The 19,294-nt window shown below is 34.1% G+C and overlaps 1 protein-coding gene across 6 annotated transcripts in view; it reads left to right on the top strand.

The window, feature by feature from the left end:
• ATG4C (autophagy related 4C cysteine peptidase) overlaps positions 1 to 19,294 on the top strand; it is a 153,431-nt gene that overhangs the window by 49,104 nt on the left and 85,033 nt on the right. For all 6 annotated transcript variants that reach the window (XM_047872261.1, XM_047872259.1, XM_047872260.1 and 3 more), the window contains 6 exons: positions 500 to 733; positions 3,040 to 3,370; positions 5,393 to 5,463; positions 7,988 to 8,124; positions 13,671 to 13,749; positions 14,405 to 14,481. In XM_047872261.1, the coding sequence (XP_047728217.1) occupies positions 500 to 733; positions 3,040 to 3,370; positions 5,393 to 5,463; positions 7,988 to 8,124; positions 13,671 to 13,749; positions 14,405 to 14,481 (929 nt within the window). The remainder of the gene's footprint in view (positions 1 to 499; positions 734 to 3,039; positions 3,371 to 5,392; positions 5,464 to 7,987; positions 8,125 to 13,670; positions 13,750 to 14,404; positions 14,482 to 19,294) is intronic.

Here is a 19,294-nt window from a genome sequence, read left to right as displayed (position 1 = left end):
GATTTTATAATTTGAGTATAAATATTCATGGCAATAAATACAGTGTGCACATTTTATTTGATTTTAAGAACCAGCTTATGTGATTATATTCATTTTACATATTGACAAATCATGATATTTTATTTGCAAATCTCATTTTAGAGAGCACTAATATCTACATCCTGAGCCAAATGAGGCAAAAAGAAAAGGTATTTTAATATTATCCCCTCATAAAAGAGTTGATTATATTCAGAATATAGGGTACTATTATTAACAACAATATTACTGATGATACTTTATATTAGCTAGTTCTAGAGTGTACAGTACATTTCAGCATCCATTCTCATTTGATTTTCATAATAGCCTGATTAGGCAGAATAACATTTATCTTCATTTAAATTGAAAAAAAAAGTATTAGAAAAATTATAACATACTTCCTATCTTATGGACAGTAAGGGAACATAATATCATTACTGATTTTCCTTTGCATATATTTAGACTATATATTTTTATTTTGTAGATGAAAATAAACTGTTACCTGCAAGATCAGGATGTACAATAGAAGATCATGTAATTGCGGGAAATGTAGAAGAATTTCGTAAAGATTTCATTTCAAGAATATGGCTGACCTACAGGGAAGAATTTCCTCAAATAGAAGGCTCGACTTTGACAACAGACTGTGGTTGGGGCTGTACATTAAGAACTGGCCAGATGCTATTGGCTCAAGGACTCATACTACACTTTCTTGGTAGAGGTAAATCAAATCTCTGTTTTTGGGGGGATTTTTGTTTGTCTTCTTAAATTTGGACTCCAGCTTGTAAACTGCATAAAATTTACTTTGGTTAATTTCTTGACTCCCTTGTTTCTTCTAAAAGTTGTAACTAATCTAGCATATTCCATCTTTACTGAACTAAGCTAGGTATGACTTATACATAAGTATAAGTTTTTAGTAGTCTTTGGAGTTTGTTGTTGTTACTACTTAGTTCTTTTTGATTGAGCTCTCTGGATTATCTCCAGTTCAATAAATCTTGGGCAGGTCAATACAGTGACTTTGAGCAGATAGTTGATATTTTTATATTATTTAAATCTTATATTTAAACTGGTTTATTTTCTCTCTATATATCAATAATGCTTTAAAATATTTTTATCTTTAGAAATATGATAATAATCAGTTAAACTGATTAGGCATATTCTTAGTAAGGTCATCCTGCTTATATTACAGTCTCAATGTCACTGATACTTAATTTACATATATCTTTTTAAAAATGTGCCACCTTTCTTACCATTTCTACTAGTCCATTTTTTATAATTTGTACATTTGTAGGAAGATTTTAGTTTATGATTTTAGGCTATCATACATGGTTATTGCTAAGTGTTATCATATTTTAAAAGTGTTAGACAATTTCCCTGTAATGCACGGCAAATATTTGGCAACCTTTCTGTAGGGATTATTGATGAGATTATTTAGAGAGAATGTTTATTCAAGAGTGGTATGGATAATACACGGAAAAAGAATTTTTATAAACTTCTCTGGGATGATTTATTTGTAGTCGTATGCAATCAAGGGCAAGAATGGGGATATTTTTCACAGTCCCGACTATTTCTCTGAATCTGTGCCTCATTTTATTAAAATTACATGTATTCTTGGAATTGTCTTGTCATTAAAAACAGTGAAGTAGTGAATGTAGTTGATTTTGGGGGGATCTTTGATCTTTAATGACTTCCATTTGTTAACTTTTCATTTACTAGCGAATTGATATTATGCCCTAAACAATGACTGAGTTATTCTTTTTTTTTTTTTTAAACATTTATTTATTTATGAGAGACGGAGAGAGACAGAGCATGAGCAGGGGAGGGGCAGAGAGAAAGGGAGACACAGAATCCGAAGCAGGCTCTGGGCTCCGAGCTTTCAGCACAGAGCCTGATGCAGGGCTCGAACTCACAAACCGTGAGATTATGACCTGAGCCGAAGTCGGATGCTTAACCAACTGAGCCACCTAGGTGCCCCATGACTGAGTTATTCTGAAAGGACTATATGAGAAAAAAAAAGAAAGAAAGAAAGAAAGATATCTAAAACTTCCATGGTTAGACTTCTATTTTAACATATGATCAAAGAAAAATCCCCTTTCTGAAGTTATTCTCTCATGAACGTTAGTATGTTTATTGTGCCTTGGGGTAGTCAAAACTGGATATCTGATAAGCAGTACTGGTAAGGAGTACAAGAGTCCTCATTCCATTTCAGCACTGTCAAAGAAAAGAAAAGAAAGAAAAGTATTTTTCCAGAGTTGTTTATTTGTATCTGAGTTTACTATTTTTTTCTCTTTCATTTTGGTAATTTTTCCTGATCATATGTAATATATTCCCATTTTAGAAATTTTGGAAACAACAGAAAACTCCAGAGAATAATATTAGCACTCAAAAGTAAACATTATCAATATTTTGACATACTTTCTGGGCTCATATCTTCCTTCCTTCCTTTCCTTCTTCCTTCCTTCCTTCCTTCCCTCCTTCCTTCCTTGAGAGAAAGAGACAGAGCATAAGAGGAGAGCCAGAGAGAAAGGGAGACACAGAATCCAAAGCAGGCTTCAGGCTCTGAGCTGTCAGCACAGAGCCTGATGCAGGGCTCGAACTCATGAACCATGAGATCATGACCTGAGCCGAAGTTAGATGCTTAACCAACTGAGCCACCCAAGCGCCCCTAATATCTTTGTTTTTTTAAGCAGCTTTTTGGAATATAATCTACATAAATTCACTCATTTAAAATGAACAATTCAGTGGTTTTTAGTATGTTTATAGGGTTCTGCAACCATTACCATAACCTAATTTTAGGATATTTTCATCATCCTGAAAAGAAACCTCAGACCCTTTGGTAGTCACTCCCAATACCCTGCTTGGCATGTGCAACGACTAACCTATTTTTTGTCTCTATAGCTTGCCTACTTCTGAGTTTACTAGTGTAGTTTAGTAACCTATATGACTTTAAATGCGACATACTTATTTTAGTAGAATTGTTAAAATCTGTTTAAAAGATCTGAACACCTTGCTTTGGAATTACTATAGCTTGGACCTGGCCTGATGCTTTGAACATTGAAAATTCAGACTCTGAATCATGGACTTCCAACACTGTAAAAAAATTTACTGCATCATTTGAAGCATCACTTTCAGGGGAAAGAGAACTCAAAACCCCAGCAGTTTCTCAGAAGGAAACAATCAGGAGATACTCTGATGATCATGAAATGCGAAATGAAATTTATCACAGGAAAATCATCTCTTGGTTTGGTGATTCCCCTTTGGCTCTCTTTGGTTTACACCAACTAATAGAATATGGAAAAAAGTCTGGGAAAAAAGCCGGAGACTGGTATGGACCAGCTGTGGTTGCTCACATTTTAAGGTAAAATTGCATTAAAATCTTTCATCTTACGACAGAGGTCCTTAGGCTCAGAGACACTGATTTTTGCAGCATATGTGTCTGTATGTATGTGTGTGTATATATATATATATATATATATATGTGTGTGTGTGTGTGTGTGTGTATGTATATATGTATATATATGTATATATATGTATATATATGTGTATATATGTGTATATATATATATATATATATATAATTGGACCTTTTAAAGTCTTACTGTATGAGAATGTTCATAAGGGAGCTTTCATTTGCTAATAGGGAAAAAACAAGACATTGGAACTCTAGTTATATTTATCTATGATAAATTTTTTCTTTATATCTTTTTTCTTATAGGTATAGATATCCAGGGTCTCTTTCTAACCAGGTTTTCATTAGACTGCCTTATTGGAATGTTCTAAAAACTAACAACTCTTTCAACCTTGGAACATGCATAACATTATAGTTTTTTTTTTTTTTTAATAGTGTAACCTGGGGGCTGTAATGTACTGATAGTGTAATGAAATGTCAAGAGCTAAAATTGATGTTTTCAGCATTTCTTTGCACACATCAAATTCTTGTGAATTGTAAATGTATGGGACTATTAATATTATAATTATACCATAGTAAAAGTAAAGGGTCTGTGACATTCAGAGTAGTTAGAAAAAAGTAGAAAGTCAAATTTCACTATACCTCAGCTCAGCTTTTTAGTGCCATTTATTTGGATACTGCTTAAATTTTTAAAAGAAAACTGGCTTATTTGTTGTGTGTCCCATTATTGTTGTAAGTGCAATCATTAATATGTTATCCAAATATAGTGTGTTTATGCAAATATAGTCAATTTAATCTATTTATAATCATATATAAATTTGAAATTATTATAAAGTTTCTTGCATATTAACAGGCTTTTATATTTTATAGGCCAGATGCTTACAATTGGAAATGTATTTGCCTAAAATTATTAAATGTATTGTTAATAATAATATCAAGTCCTGCTTGGTGTGACATTTATAAAAGCATAATCATAAAAGCTTAGTTTCTACTCTTCAAGATAATATGTTCTATACCCCAGGGATTAAACACTTTTTCTGTAAAAGGCCTGATGGTAAATATTTTAGGCTTTGCAGGCTATATATGAGGGCTCTGTTGCCCATTTTTCTTTTTTTTTTCTTTTTTTTTTTTTTTTGTTTTACAACCCTTCACAATTGTAAAAACCATTCTTAGCTTGCAGGTTGTATGAAAACAGGCCACAGGTTGTATATGGTCTGAGGGCCATAGTTTGCCAATCTCTCTTCTAAATTAACACAAACATACATAATAAGGCATGTGAAGTTAAAAAATTATAAAGATACAGTTAAATAAAAATTTTTATGTTTCTTCAATGTATGTAATTTCCTTTTAAAGATATTATTGTGACTTTTTTCATATGTGCACCATTGAGAACATTATACTTCGAAATATTTTTCAATCTGCAGTTTTACTTACAGAATTCTAAGGCTCAAAATTAGGAAATTCATTTGTTCAAGTTATATAAGTTTTTGAATGAAGGGGGAAAAAGTCATGCTATTTAAAGAAAGGAAAAAACTTTCCAAAGTGTAACAGAGGACAGCCATACAGTAATTCACTGCTAGTCAGTAATGTAAGTTAATATGATGTAAACCTTGAAGCATATTGTAATACTCTGGTTAGAAAATGTTTAATACAGCCAGGTGAGTGGTTGAGAGACATCCTTTTTGGGGGGCAGGGTTTACAGCTTTACACCCAAGAATTTTTTTTTTTTTTTTACAGCTTTGGTAACTTCTATTTTAATGTCCTTTGAGTAATTTAGTGTAACACTCTACTTTGAAAAGACTGACCTGATTTTTGATGCCATTCAGATGATAGTTTTGAAAGCAGACACTAAATGATAAATATAGGAAAGTAAGGAAAAAAAATGATGGCTTTCTTTCCCCTTATATTAACTTTTTAGTGATTAACTGAAAATATTAGGCTTTTAAAGGATGATACTTGTTGTTTTCTTAGAAAAGCAGTTGAAGAAGCAAGACATCCTGATTTACAAGGAATAACTATTTATGTTGCACAAGACTGTACAGGTGAGGGATGTATATAATTCTAATTTTTATCTGTTTATTTGATTATACTTTTTAATTTAGACATAATTGGCATATAATATTATATTAGCTTCAGGTGTACAACATAATGATTCAAATTTGGATATATTGTGGAATGGTCACTACAGCAAGTCTAATTAACAACTGACACCATACATAGTTACAAAATTCTTTTTCTTGTGATAAAAATTTTTAAGACCTACTCTCAGCAACTTTCAAATATAACATGGTATTATTAACTTTAGTCTCCATTATATTCTCATGACTTCCTTATTTTGTAGCTAGAAGTTTGTACCTTTTGACCTCCCCTTACCCATGTCACCCTCCCCTCACTCCCTATCTCAGGAAACCAGCAATCTGTTCTCTGAAGGAAAAACTCATTTCCTTGGAGTGTATATTAGTTCAGAAGAGTCTGAGGTAAGGATGGTCATGTGTGTGCTGCCTCAGAAAAATTAGAGAATTTAAAGGTTTATAATTAGAAGCCACTACTGAGTATTTGGGAAGAGTAAGATGAAAGAATTAAAACATGGAAAGAACTATTGTTGCACTTTTGTACCTTTGGTTTAGATTGACTATGGAGATAGAGAAGCTACTGAACAGAATTTGATAACTCATGACCTAAATTTGGAATTTAAAGGGAAGAACTGGGGCACAAATGGCAGAATTTGTTAATCAGCTAACTGTGCAAGAGCAGAAGAGTTTGATTTTCTTCAACCAGGGAGTTTGAAGAAAGCTTTTTTGTTGCTGAACAAAACAAAATAAAGTTTTGTCTATATTTGGTTCTACAAAATCTTCCCATTTTCTTTTGAACTATCCTATTTAGGCTGTCATGCCCATCACTCTACCCAAGCTGCTCTCATCAATGATTTAATCTTGCTAAATCCAGTGGTCACTTCTCAGTCCTCACATCACACAGTCTGCCAGCAGCATATGATACAGTTGACCACTTTTTCCTCCTAGTAATGTTTTGTTTCCTGAGTTTCTAGAATGCTACTCTTCAAGTTTCCGTCTACGTATCCACTCCTTCAGTCTCCTTTGCTGGTTTTCCTTATCTCCCTGATCTCTGAAATTGTTGTGCTCAGCCTTTAGACCTCATCTCTTTTGTACACAGATTTGAATTCACCAGGTCTCATGGCTTTATAGGACCATCAATATGCTGTCAACTCCCAAATTTATAGGACCTCTCACCAAATCCAGGCGTTTATATCCATAACTGCCTATTTATCCTCCCTGTTTGCATGTCTAATAGATAGCTGAAACTTAGCATGTCTAACACTGACTTACCGATTATCCTATTTTTTCCCTTCTTATAGTTGTCTATGTCTTTGTAAATGGCACCTCTCTTACTCTTTTTACTTATACCAAAACCATTCAAATCACCTGACTCCTTTTTTTCCCTTTCCCATCTTGCATTTAACATATTAAGGAGTTCTTTAATTTACTGATCACTTTTAATCAGCTCCATATGACCAACCCATGACCATTCTCTATCTTCACAATGACTACCTTTGTTTGAGACACCATCATTTCTTGCTAGATTTCTGCAATTGCTTTCTTTTTATTTTTTTAATGTTTGTTTATTTTTGAGAGAGAGAGAGAGAGAGAGAGAGAGAGAGAGAGAGAAAGATTGAGGCAGAGAGAGGGAGACACAGAATCCAAAGCAGACTCCAGGCTCTGAGCTGTCAGAGCTGAGCCCAGCATGGGGCTTGAGCTCACAGACCACAAGATAATGACGTGAGCCTAAGTTGGACACTCAACCAACTGAGCCACCCAGGCACCCCTCTGCGGTTGCTTCCTGTTTTCTGTGCTTCAGCCCTTACCCCTACAGTCTGTTATCAACACAGGAACCACACTGGTAAAGTGTAAGCCAGATTAGGACACTCCGTTTCTAAAAAACTCTTCAGTGGCTTCCCATCTCACTCAAAGTAAAAACTGCAATTTTTACAATACCCCTTACTAACTTCCCTCCAGAGACACAGGCCTCTTGGTCCCAGAGCATGCTGGCTATGCTTCTGCCTTAAGGCATTTGCATTGGCTGATCTCTATACCTGGAATGCTCTTCCCCCAGGTATTGGCATATCTTGGTTTCTTACTTTGTCTTGATCTAAATGTTATATTTTTCATAAGGCCCTCCTTAACCACCTTATTTTAAATACTCCCCCCACTTACTGTTCATTTTTCTCCCTTTGTTTTTCTTCAGAGGACCCATCACCATCTGACATATCTTATATTTTACTTATTTACTGTTTCCTCATATTAGAGTATATGCTCTATGAGGGCAGGGATTTTTCTCTTTTGCCCATTGGTAAAGCACTAGTGCCATAGTAGCTACTTGATGAGTATCTGCTAAATGTATAAATAGGGTAGACATTTTTTAACTCATTGAGACCTTGATGGTGATATCAGAGATTAGATGACTGGCCAATGAGGGGGGGAGGGACTAGAGTAAAAATGTTTCTGAAAATCATTTTTATAAAATGTAATACATATTCATTATTTTTCTCAGTTTATAGTTCTGATGTAATTGATAAACAGTGCACTTCCATGGCCTCTGATAATACAGATGACAAAGCTGTTATTATTCTAATCCCTGTTAGACTTGGTGGAGAAAGAACCAACACCGACTACTTAGATTTTGTAAAGGTATGAATAAGAACTAAAAATTTTTTAAGGCAATGCTAGCTAATCTGAAAAATACAGGTTTGCAATCTTTTTTCTATTAAATGGGTAGTGATGATTTTATAGTTGTAGATTGTAAAGCTTGACATTAGAGATTTTAAATTTCAGTATTGCAGAATCAGATGTGATTTGAAGAGTATCATGTTCTATGACCAAGTGAAAAGCCTTTTAATCTTTTTGTAGCTAATCAGGGAGACACAGATGCACCAATAATTATAATATGTGATATGTCTACAGTTCCCATTATCCCTCTATGTGATTGTTAAAAGAATGTACCTTTGTTTGTTTATAAAACCCACATTAAATTGTTTCAAGATAACAACTGAAACAAAGTGAGTTTTCTATTACTGCTGTATTTATCTCTTAATTTGTTTCCTGTGGCACCATAAGGTGAATAAGTGGGATGACTATTTATATAGACAGAAGTGATAAAGATCACATGGGGGAAGGTTCCATCTTTGTTTTCTTTATATTAACCAGTTAAAAATCAGTTCTATTTGAGAACACATAACTCTTTTCTCCAAATGAACCTATGGTTATCTAATGTTGTTTTGTTGTGGGCATCAACACATTCAGTTGTCACAAAACTTTAACTTAAAACTTTTTTTTTTTGAGTATACTTGACACACAATGTTACATTAGTTTCAGGTGTACCAACATAGTGATTCAACTTCTCTATATGTTCTGCTATGCTCACCACAAGTGTAGCTTGCTTCTGCAACCATACAGTGCTGTCATTGACTATTCCCTGTGCTGTGCCTTTTGTGACTGTGACTTATTCATTCCATAACTGGAAGCCTGTATCTCCCATTCCCCTTCACCCATTTGACCATCTCCCCTACCTCCTTTCTCTCTGTATTTATAGGTCTGATTCTGCTTTTTGCACAAAACTTTACCTTTTTAAAACAATTTATTTTAATATTTTATTTATTTTTGAGAGAGAGAGAGAGAGAGAGTGTAAGTGGGGGAGGGGCAGAGAGAGAAGGAGACACAGAATCCAAGAAGCAGGCTCCAGGCTCCAAGCTGTCAGCACAGAGCCTGATGCGGGGCTGGAACTCATGAATGGTGAGGTCATGACCTGTGCTGAAGTAGGATGCTTAACCAACTGAGCCACCCAGGTGCCCCAAAACTTTACCTTTTGAAATACTTACTTTTGGATAAAATTATAGTATTTTATATTATTTTCATAGTTTTAATAAAGTTTCTCATCTTTTCAAGGTCAGAGACGGAATTCCTCTTTGAATGGAGTGTTATGGTATATAGTAATCTTGAAATCTAAGTTTCAGTAATGGTTTGTTCCCCACGTAAAGCCTTAGGGTCCATGTGTGTATGAGTGGAACATGTGTCTTCACTTTAGACTGTGCTACTTCTAAAAATCTAGAACAGTTGTTGTCAATATATGGGATATGGAAGTTTTCTAGCTGGTATACTGGCTTTTCCTAATAGTTATTAAAATTTTGCAGGCATACATGTTACCAATAGTACTAATACTATATCGAAAATATATGAATCAGATAGAATCGGGGTTTTAATTTCTAACATGTGGGCTCTTTAGTAGAGTTAATGTTAGAATGTGGGAAGGTATGAACCATTTCATCTAGCAAATCTATTAAGGGTTTTGGGACTTTTGGCATGTTGCCATGTCTCAGTAGGTTGTAACCAAGTCTGAACTGGATGGATTCCCTCTGCCTTTTCCACTGCCATGAAAAGATTAGAAACTGAGGCAATCTTGGAACTGACTCCTTTGGTCAAACCCCTATTTCTGTTGGAATGGGCTGCAGATGGCTTCAAGGCATATTTCATCTGGCTGCGAGCTTTGCTACTTGGTGCTATTAATATTTTTTATCATTCAATCATGTTGAATGACTCAATGGAGTTTGTAGTGAAAAAAACCATGGTTAACTGTTAAAGTGATCCTCAGAACCCAGCATATAAGAGTTGCTCAACAACTAACTGGTTAACTCTCATATTTCTATAACACTTTCAATACAGATACATCTCATTTTGCTTTCAAAACAGCTAGGAACTATTTGTCTTTTTAAAACCGAGAAGACTGAAGTTAAATGCTAAGTTTAAGTTCAGACAGTAAACTGGTAACAGACCAGAACTTTTGTTATTTTTATATTTTCCCTAAAATACGGATTTTTAAAAATGTAATATTTCTTTGAGCTTCTACCAATTGAATTTATACATAGTCCACTAAAATAAGAGAGCACTGACTATTGAGACATTTTAATTTTTCAATTATCAGCAAAAAGTGGCTGAGATGGCTGAGTGAAGTAGGCTGGATGTTAGGTGTTATGTTTGCTTAAGGGTTGGTTGGGTCAAAAGCCAACATGACAACTTGTCAAGAGGCATTCACTTGGAAGTGAAAAAATACAGTGTCTGACAGTCCTAAAAGAAGAAGAATCTTCCTCTTCTACTCTTTTTTCTCTTTCTCTACCTCCTCCACCCCCATTCCACGCCTCCCACTCCATCTCCCCCTCTTCCTCCACTGCCTCCTCTTTTGTCAGCAGTTGTATTTTTTTTTCCTGCCGAACCATTGTACATGATACTATCTAAAATTCACCCCTCAGTTCTATTTTCCAAATTTATTAATCAGGTAATTCCAATCTTTCAGAGATGGTACCATCCTCTGCTACATTCTGTGAGGAGAAAGAAATTTGGTGTGGTGCTTCACCAGCTCTTAGCTCGGGAAGTTTATTTATTTATTTATATATATTTTTAAAGGACCTGGAATGGGAAAATCTAATATGTTCTCCTTCTCCAGCAAGACAAATTAGGACTTTTCTTTTTGACTGATTACTTCAGTCTTATTTATTGCTTCATGGGTACAGCTCAATAAATTCTCACCACCAGATAGCTGTGAAGAAGCTTTTTTAGGGACTGAAAAGTGTTGCAGGTTTCCAAAGATACAGTCTCTTCTATGTAATGGCATTTTAGTTCCTAATCTGCCTCTAAGTGTTTATTGCTAAATCTGCTCTAGTCTGTTGAAAAGGAAATATAGATGTCAGGAACCAGAGTCTTTATTCCATTACTTAGGATCATTGCTGAGGAGAGTTATGGATGATTCTTGCTATATACTTTTTTCTTTCTTTTCTCGGCTATGAGGGACTTAGAACTTTCACTTCCTCATGGCTCTCTATGTCAGAAACATTGTGTGTCAGCTGATCAGATTGCCTCAAGTTGAAGTAAGGCACTCTCTAAGGATTTTTATTTGAGGGGAAAGCAATAGAATAATAGACTATTCATGGAATAATAATAAAAACAGAATAACACTTTATTATTTTCTTTATAATTTCATCTTACATATTTGTTAACTCTAAATTAATTTTAACCTATAATATGCCTTCTCTGTTTCATTTAACTTTCTTAGTTGCAGTTCTCTTTTCCAATTTTCACATGACTGAAAATATACAAAGTTGTTTTCTCTAAGAGGGTTATTTATAACAGTGAGGACCTAGGAACAACTTGAATGTTCAGAATGGAGATTTTAAGGCACATTTGGCTATCTTCATAAAATAGAGTATTTTACAACTATTAAATATTATACTGAGATCTATATTTATTGATAGGAAAAGAGGTTTATGACGTAATGACTGACCAAACTTATAACAGCATGTGTAGTGTGATGCCACATACATAGAACTGTATTCATAAATCTCTATGTGAATATACACAGATTGAGTTCAAGAAGGTGTTCCCCAAATATTAATAATGATAAGCTCTGAGTGTCAGGGTTTGGGGAAATTTTTACCTTTTAATATATATTCTGTGTGTTTTTATTTTTTTACAACAGCCACATTTTTTTAATGTTTATTTATTTTGACACAGAACACAATTGGGAGAGGGGCGGAGAGAGACAGAGAGACACAGAATCTGAAGCAGGCTCCAGGCTCTGAGCTGTCAGCACAGAGCCCGACACCAGGCTCAAACTCACCAGCCATAAGATCATGACCTGAGCCAAAGTCGGATGCTTAACCGACTAAGCCACCCAGGTGTTCCACAACAATCACATATTTTTAAGAAAATAATTAAGTTAAAAATACTTTATGGTTTGATTACTTGTTAAAGGGAAAAAACCATTGGTTTATATATATTTTTTTTATTAAAAAATTTTTTTAATGTTTATTTATTTTTGAGAGAGAGACAGAGAGTGAGCAGGAGAGGGGCAGAGAGAGAGGGAGACACAGAATCCGAAGCAGGCTCCAGACTCCAAGCTGTCAGTCCTAACGCAGGGCTCGAACCCACGAGTGGTGAGATCATGACCCAAGTGGAAGCCAGACATTCAACTAACTGAGCTACCCAGATACCCCAGTTCATATACTTTTTATTTTTATATCTTCTAGATATAAAAACATCCTGTCATTTAAGAGAAGGAAAGCATAAATATTATTTAATACTTTGGGGTTTTATAATATGCATCTTATCATTATTAGTCTTTATAAGTTTAGAATACATGATATAGATATAGATATAGATATAGATATAGATATACACACATACACACATAAAATAGGCTAAAATATTGACAAGACCTTATTAACTGATTCCACTGGCCATGTTTTTTTAAAAGGTATAGAATTATTTGGCCCAGGGGCACCTCAGGTGGCTCAGTTGGTTGAGCATCTGACTCGATTTTAGCTCAGGTCATGATCTCAGTGTTGTGGGGCTGAGCCCTGCATTGGGCTCCATGTTAAGTGTGGAGTCTGCTTGAGATTCTCCTTCTCTCTCTCTCCTCCTTTCCTCTGCTTTCTCTCTCTAAAAAAAAAAAAAAAAAAAAAAAAAAAAAAAGGATTATTTTGCCCAGCTTAAATAGAGTTTTATACTTAGAATAGATGCTGAGGGGCATACTAAATAATTGATTGCAGTATCCCTGATATTTTATGATTGGTAAATAAAATTGGCTTAATAACAATTATATTTTGCCTTAGATTATATTGTTTTCATTTTATCTTATTCTAATAAATTTATGAAATAGCATTAAAATGGGTCAAATGAATGCTGTTGATTAGAAAATGGTTTTTAGTTTGGGATTCTAAGACTTGAAGTTCAGTGAAAATAGTAATAAGGTCTAAGGAGTATTTCTAGTATTTTAAAAACTTGATGAAAATACTATATTGATCATGATAAGGCTGCAACAGCTAACTGTTGCAAGTGTTTTGGTTTTGCAACCAAAAGGGCAAGTGTTTTGGTTTTGGTAGGAACTGTATTGCCTTTATATGGTGACCTTATTTCTTTCTGTATCTGGTACACAGTAGTTGTTAATGTTGTTGAGTGACACACTGATCAGAACACTTGATTTACTGTTGAGTGATTTAAAGAAAATGGAAAATAGTGTTTGTAGATAAAAGGATTTTAGAATATGGGGCATATGTAATAAAAATAAAACTGGTGGTGAAAAATTTGGGAACTATGATACGTACTAATACTGCTAATACAAATTTGATTGTTTTGAATAATTATCATTTGCCTCATGACTCTAAATCTGTATTAATTTCTTTTGACAGGGTATTTTAAGCCTTGAATATTGTGTGGGTATTATTGGTGGCAAACCTAAACAGTCATACTACTTTGCTGGATTTCAAGGTTAGTGGTTTAATAAAACATTTTTATTATTGTTTTCTTTTAAAAATCAGAAGTTAATTTAGGATCATTGGAAACAGGATGATTAACAGACCAAAATGAGTACCTTATAAATTCATCAGTCCTACCATAGCCACTCATTTGTCATTTGGTCCACAACATAATTGGATTCTGTAAAATGTATGTTTAATTTCTGTTATTGCATAAACAGGCATAATTTATTGGTTTCACTAAACTTGAAAAGACATTGCTGCTACATTCTGACAGTTGCTATTTACATATTTACTTTTTACCAGTTTTAGTGGTGCTACTTGATGATAAAATGACAAGCAATATGTTCTTCCTGTCAGGATAAAGTAGTGCAATATATTTTTCATATGCAAACTGTAGACTATAATTGTGTGTTTGTGAAAGTAATTTTATCACCAAAAATTAAATGACAGTCTCATCACTTTATAAAAATTCTGCTTACACAAGCATATTTGATTATGCAAAAGTTAATCTGTCCTGTGCAAACCTATGTTTCAGTCAATGAATATCAGTCTGGCAAGCTGTTACTCCCAGGTTTTTTTCAGCTATTCTACATAGAAATTGGATTGTAAGCAGTGTAATAATAAGGTGTTTTTTGAATTACTTGTCTTCTGTTTTGTCCTTGTAGATGACAGTTTGATTTACATGGATCCTCATTACTGCCAATCTTTTGTAGATGTCAGCATAAAGGATTTCCCTCTTGAGGTACTATGGATAAAGAGCTGGTACTATTTTCTTACCATATGAAGCAAACTCAAATTATTTAGAGATGTGTTAGACAGCTATGCTTTTCTGGTATTACAATTCCAAGTTAGTAATATTTTACTGATTTATAAAACCATAATCCATACACTGGTCAAAGGTTAAATAATTTGTTGCTGAATTTTAATTTATGACATACTTTCTTCTTCATTTATCTTTGTCTCTGACTTGTTAGGTACCTTAGTCCTACCAAAATAAATGATCAAGCCTCCAAGTAATTTTGTAGATAAACAGCTGAATATTACTCAAGAATTTAAAATGTTAGGCATGTTTTAAAAAAAGACAAAGCGGGGGGAGAAAAATATGATGGAGTTGGTTTAGAATAACAAAGTGACTTGTGACTATCTGCTAACTTATTTTATGTATAATTGTTAAGTCTTAGTCCCTAGTTAAGTTTCTCCAGAGCTTAGTTGGGTTTCTACTAATTGTTTCAGCTCTCATTTCTTAACATATTCTTTTCCTTTATGTTGGTCATTTGTGATCCAGTGTTTTATTTTTTAATTTTATTTTTAATTTTATTATTTTATTTTATTAAAAAATTTCTTTATTTATTTACTTTGAGAGAGCAGAGAGAGTGTGAGTGAGGGAGGGGCAGAGAGAGAGAGAGAGAGAGAGAGAGAGAGAGAGAGAGAATCCCAAGCAGGCTCTGTGCTAACAGCACAGAGCCCAACGTGGGGCAGGAACTCACAAAACTGTGAGATCATGACCTGATCCAAAATCAAGAGTTGCATGCTTAACTGACTGAGCCACCCAGGCACTGCTAAAATTATTATTTTAAAAAATATTTATTTATTTAGTAATCTCTATGCGGAATGTGGGGTTCAAAATCACAACCCTGAGATCAAGAGTTGCATGCTCTACTGACTGAACCATCCAGGTGCCCCTATTATCTAGTATTTCAATTTAGAAAATTTTGAGAGTGCATAGGTGAGACATGTAATTATTTCATGGTTTTGGTTCTTGTTTTCCCAGTTGATGCTTTTATAGACTTTTCAAATAATTTTAATCACTTAAGTGGCATGGATCACTAATTCTCAAAGGCTTGGCAAGTTAGAAATGTGGTTTAATATTTTGTTTTAGTAAGAGCTTGTTAGCTAATAATATCTAATAATATTTAAGGGATAGATTATAAAAATAAACTGTAAGATTAGAATCTGGTTCTGAAAGATACATTATAAAACATGCTAGTATCTTTTGTAAACTATTACTTGAACTAAAGTACAAGCAACTTGAGGCCAGAGATAAGATTTGCTTTCTGTTTTCTTCCTTCATAGTGTCTTGCATGTAAACCTTAATAAATATTTATAGATGACCTATTGATACTGTGGGCAACACAATAGAATTGTGCTATGTGAACCATGTTGTAATTCTCTTTCAGCTGCATTGAGGTCTTGTAGCACTGATTCCTATGTCTAAGTTACACAGTGTATCTGTGACTTGTGACTATCTGTGTATCTGTACCATATTAACTACTTAAAAAAGTAGACATTTGAAATTCAGATGGAAAATTATTCATAGTTTTCTAGTATTATCTAAAATAGGCAAATTAAAAGCTTATTAGTATTGACTATCTTGACCAGTAGAGACTATTCTTCTGATATTTTGAGAGATTCCACAAAGAAGCCAGGTGAATGACTATCCTGGTTATGTCTACACCAGCAAGATTAGAAAGGCTGCAGCTCACTTTGGGAGACAGGTGCAACACACTTCATGAGTAAGTCAATAAAGCTTGAAGTGGGGTGTTAGTAGTGGGAATGGAAGAGAGGAAATGATTTTGAGAGACTTTGCAAAGTAAAATTTGGTGAAATCAAGTAACTTCTGAAATGCACAGAAGCATTTATTTCTTATACATTGGGACACTGAGAAAGTGGGTTTAGATTTATATTTTTGAGATGCTAGAAGAGTATCTCAACCTGTCTGGATAATTCCTCTGGACAGTTTTTCATTTTTCTCAGTTCAGGCATTTGTCTTAGGCTATTTATTGAATAGTATCATTTATTTTTCTATGAGAGTATAATATAAAAACTACAGCAAGTTGTCTATCTTTGTACAGAAATAAAATTTCACTTTTTGCTTTTTATCATATTTAAGCTTAAAATGCTCCAAGTGGAGATATTATTAATCATCCTTGCCTTGGTATGTAGGTTGTTGTATGTATTTATGCTATTGACATTTTGCAGTTGATTGATGTAATTATACGAGCATTCTAAAACCACCACCCTTATACCTCAATTATTAAAATTATTATTTTTTATTATTAAAAATTTTTTTAATGTTTATTTATTTTTGAGAGAGAGAGAAAGACAGAGCACAAGCAGGGGAGGGGCCGAGAAAGAGGGAGACACAGAATCAGAAGCCATCTCTGGGCTCTGAGCTGTCAGCACAGAGCCTGATGTGGGGCTTGAACCCATGAATTGTGAGATCATGACATGAGCCGAAGTTGGACGCTTAACCGACTGAGCCACACAAGCGCCCCTATTAAAATTATTATTATTATTTTTTTCAACGTTTATTTATTTTTGGGACAGAAAGAGACAGAGCATGAACGGGGGAAGGGCAGAGAGAGAGGGAGACACACAATCGGAAACAGGCTCCAGGCTCTGAGCCATCAGCCCAGAGCCGGACGCGGGGCTCGAACTCACGGACCACGAGATCGTGACCTGGCTGAAGTCAGACGCTTAACTGACTGCGCCACCCAGGCGCCCCCAAAAAAATTATTTTTAAAAGCATGTTTATTTGATCAGTACTTGATTTTGTAGACGGAGAAATTAAAATCTTAGCTCTTTTATCCAACACCATGTAAAGAATCACTGGTAGTCTTGATATTTTGTGTGAATGCCTTGAATCCAATAGGATTATGAAAATTTAAGAAAATAGTATATCTGAGTATTTGACATTGAAGAAGAGATTTAGACCATATCTTTTGTTGTTCTTATGGTATTGAATTCCTATATATGTAGAGTTGAACTTTAAAAATTTTGAAGCCAAATCAGACCAAGTATTTTTCTTTTTTAAACTACTACTTACTGAGTTCTTTATATGTGCAAGGCACTGTCCTAAGTACTATAGTCTTCTGTTGAATTTTTTTCTTTCCTGTGGTTCCAGATGCTTTGCTTATGTATATATTTGTATGAATTTTCTATTCTTTTTTTTAAGTTTACTTATTTATTTTGAGAGAGAGACAGAGACAAAGAGACAGAAAGTGTGCATAAGCATGCTCATGCAGAGAGAGAGAGAGAGAGAGAGAGAGAGAGAGAGAGAGAATCCCAAGTAGGCTCCATGCTGTCAGCGCAGAGTGATACAGGGCTTGATCTCACGAACTGTGAGATCATGACCTGAGCTAAAATCAAGAGTCAGACACTTTAATGACTGAGCCAGGCAGGAGCCCCTAATTTTCCATTCTTGTGACACCCTCTTATAAAATATATTCTTATGTATTATTTAATTTTTATATTAACTTTGAAAAAGAGAATTCCCCTCATCTTTATCTTCACTGAGTTTTTGACATTGTGAAGTGAATGTGAAGTAGTCATGTATGTATATACATCTATAATTTTCATTTAGAGAATGGGGTTTAAAGGAGCAGCATGAATTACCTTAAGGAAAAAAGTTGTGTAAAAACAAGTTGAAATTAGAAGGGAATGAGAAGAACTCAAATGGGCTTTTGCAGTTAGGGTATGTTGAATTGTGGGTTCCCAGTGGTTCAGGCAGAGTATCAATTGTTGGGATGAGAGGACTAGAAGATACATATTTTCATTATTATATATATAAATATAAATATATACATATAAATATATATATATATTTATGTGTGTATGTATTTAATAAGATTTCTTAAACCAGAGACTGTTGTGTCATGTTATTTATGATACACTTTCAGAATGACTGGTGCTAACTCTTACAAATAACAAATTCTATTCTATTATTAAGGCAATATTTGGTTACTAAATATTAATATTCTGTTAATAAGGCCTTATAAATAGATGTATTAGTCTATTGTGATTCCTGGGCCCCCAGTTTCAAGTTTCAGATTTTAGGAGTTCCATGCAGTAGTGGTTATTTTAATCTATCCTAGTAAATTCAGAGAATAGTGGCATTAAAGCTATGAGAATGATGTGATGTGATTAGACAGATGGATGAGTGAATTCATCAGTGAAAGATGTACCCTTTATGAATTACACATGTGAACTGCATATAGTAGGAGGTGCTTTGTAGTAAGGGTATTCTCTAACTCAGGAAGCTCCATCTAAATCACCAGAATAGCGTAGCTACACCTAAAAGTATTTGTTTCAGTATTGTTTGTATGTTTAGGTAAGAGAGTCCACTATTCCAAAAACTAAGCTTAGAACAGTGCCTGGCATTTAGTAGATACCTAATAACTATTTGTTGAGGCAGTGAATAAATAATGTATTAAAAAATGAAATAAATAGGAATTGACTCACCATGACTAGTTTTTTCAGAAACAATTTCATTGTCACAGAAGTATGTATAGCAAATACTCCCTAAAATGTGTTTGTGAAGTAAAAGGTGCTACTCTTACCAATCATCAGAATTTTAAAAATTAAAAAAGAAATCGTAAGTACAGAGCTGAAAGAATTATCACAAAGTGAATACAGCTGTGTAATGAATGCCCCTTGGGAAAATATTTTAAAGTCTAACTTGTTCTGTGACAAATAATTCTGAATTATAAGTTAATGTTAGTTTGACTTCAGAACCTTCTAAGGTGAACCAAAAAACATAATTTTAAGTTTTAATG

This window comes from Prionailurus viverrinus, chromosome C1 (genome assembly GCF_022837055.1).
Source record: "Prionailurus viverrinus isolate Anna chromosome C1, UM_Priviv_1.0, whole genome shotgun sequence".
Classification (NCBI taxonomy): domain Eukaryota; kingdom Metazoa; phylum Chordata; class Mammalia; order Carnivora; family Felidae; genus Prionailurus; species Prionailurus viverrinus.
Note: the sequence above shows the minus strand (reverse complement) of the source record. Positions and strands in the feature narration are given on the sequence as shown.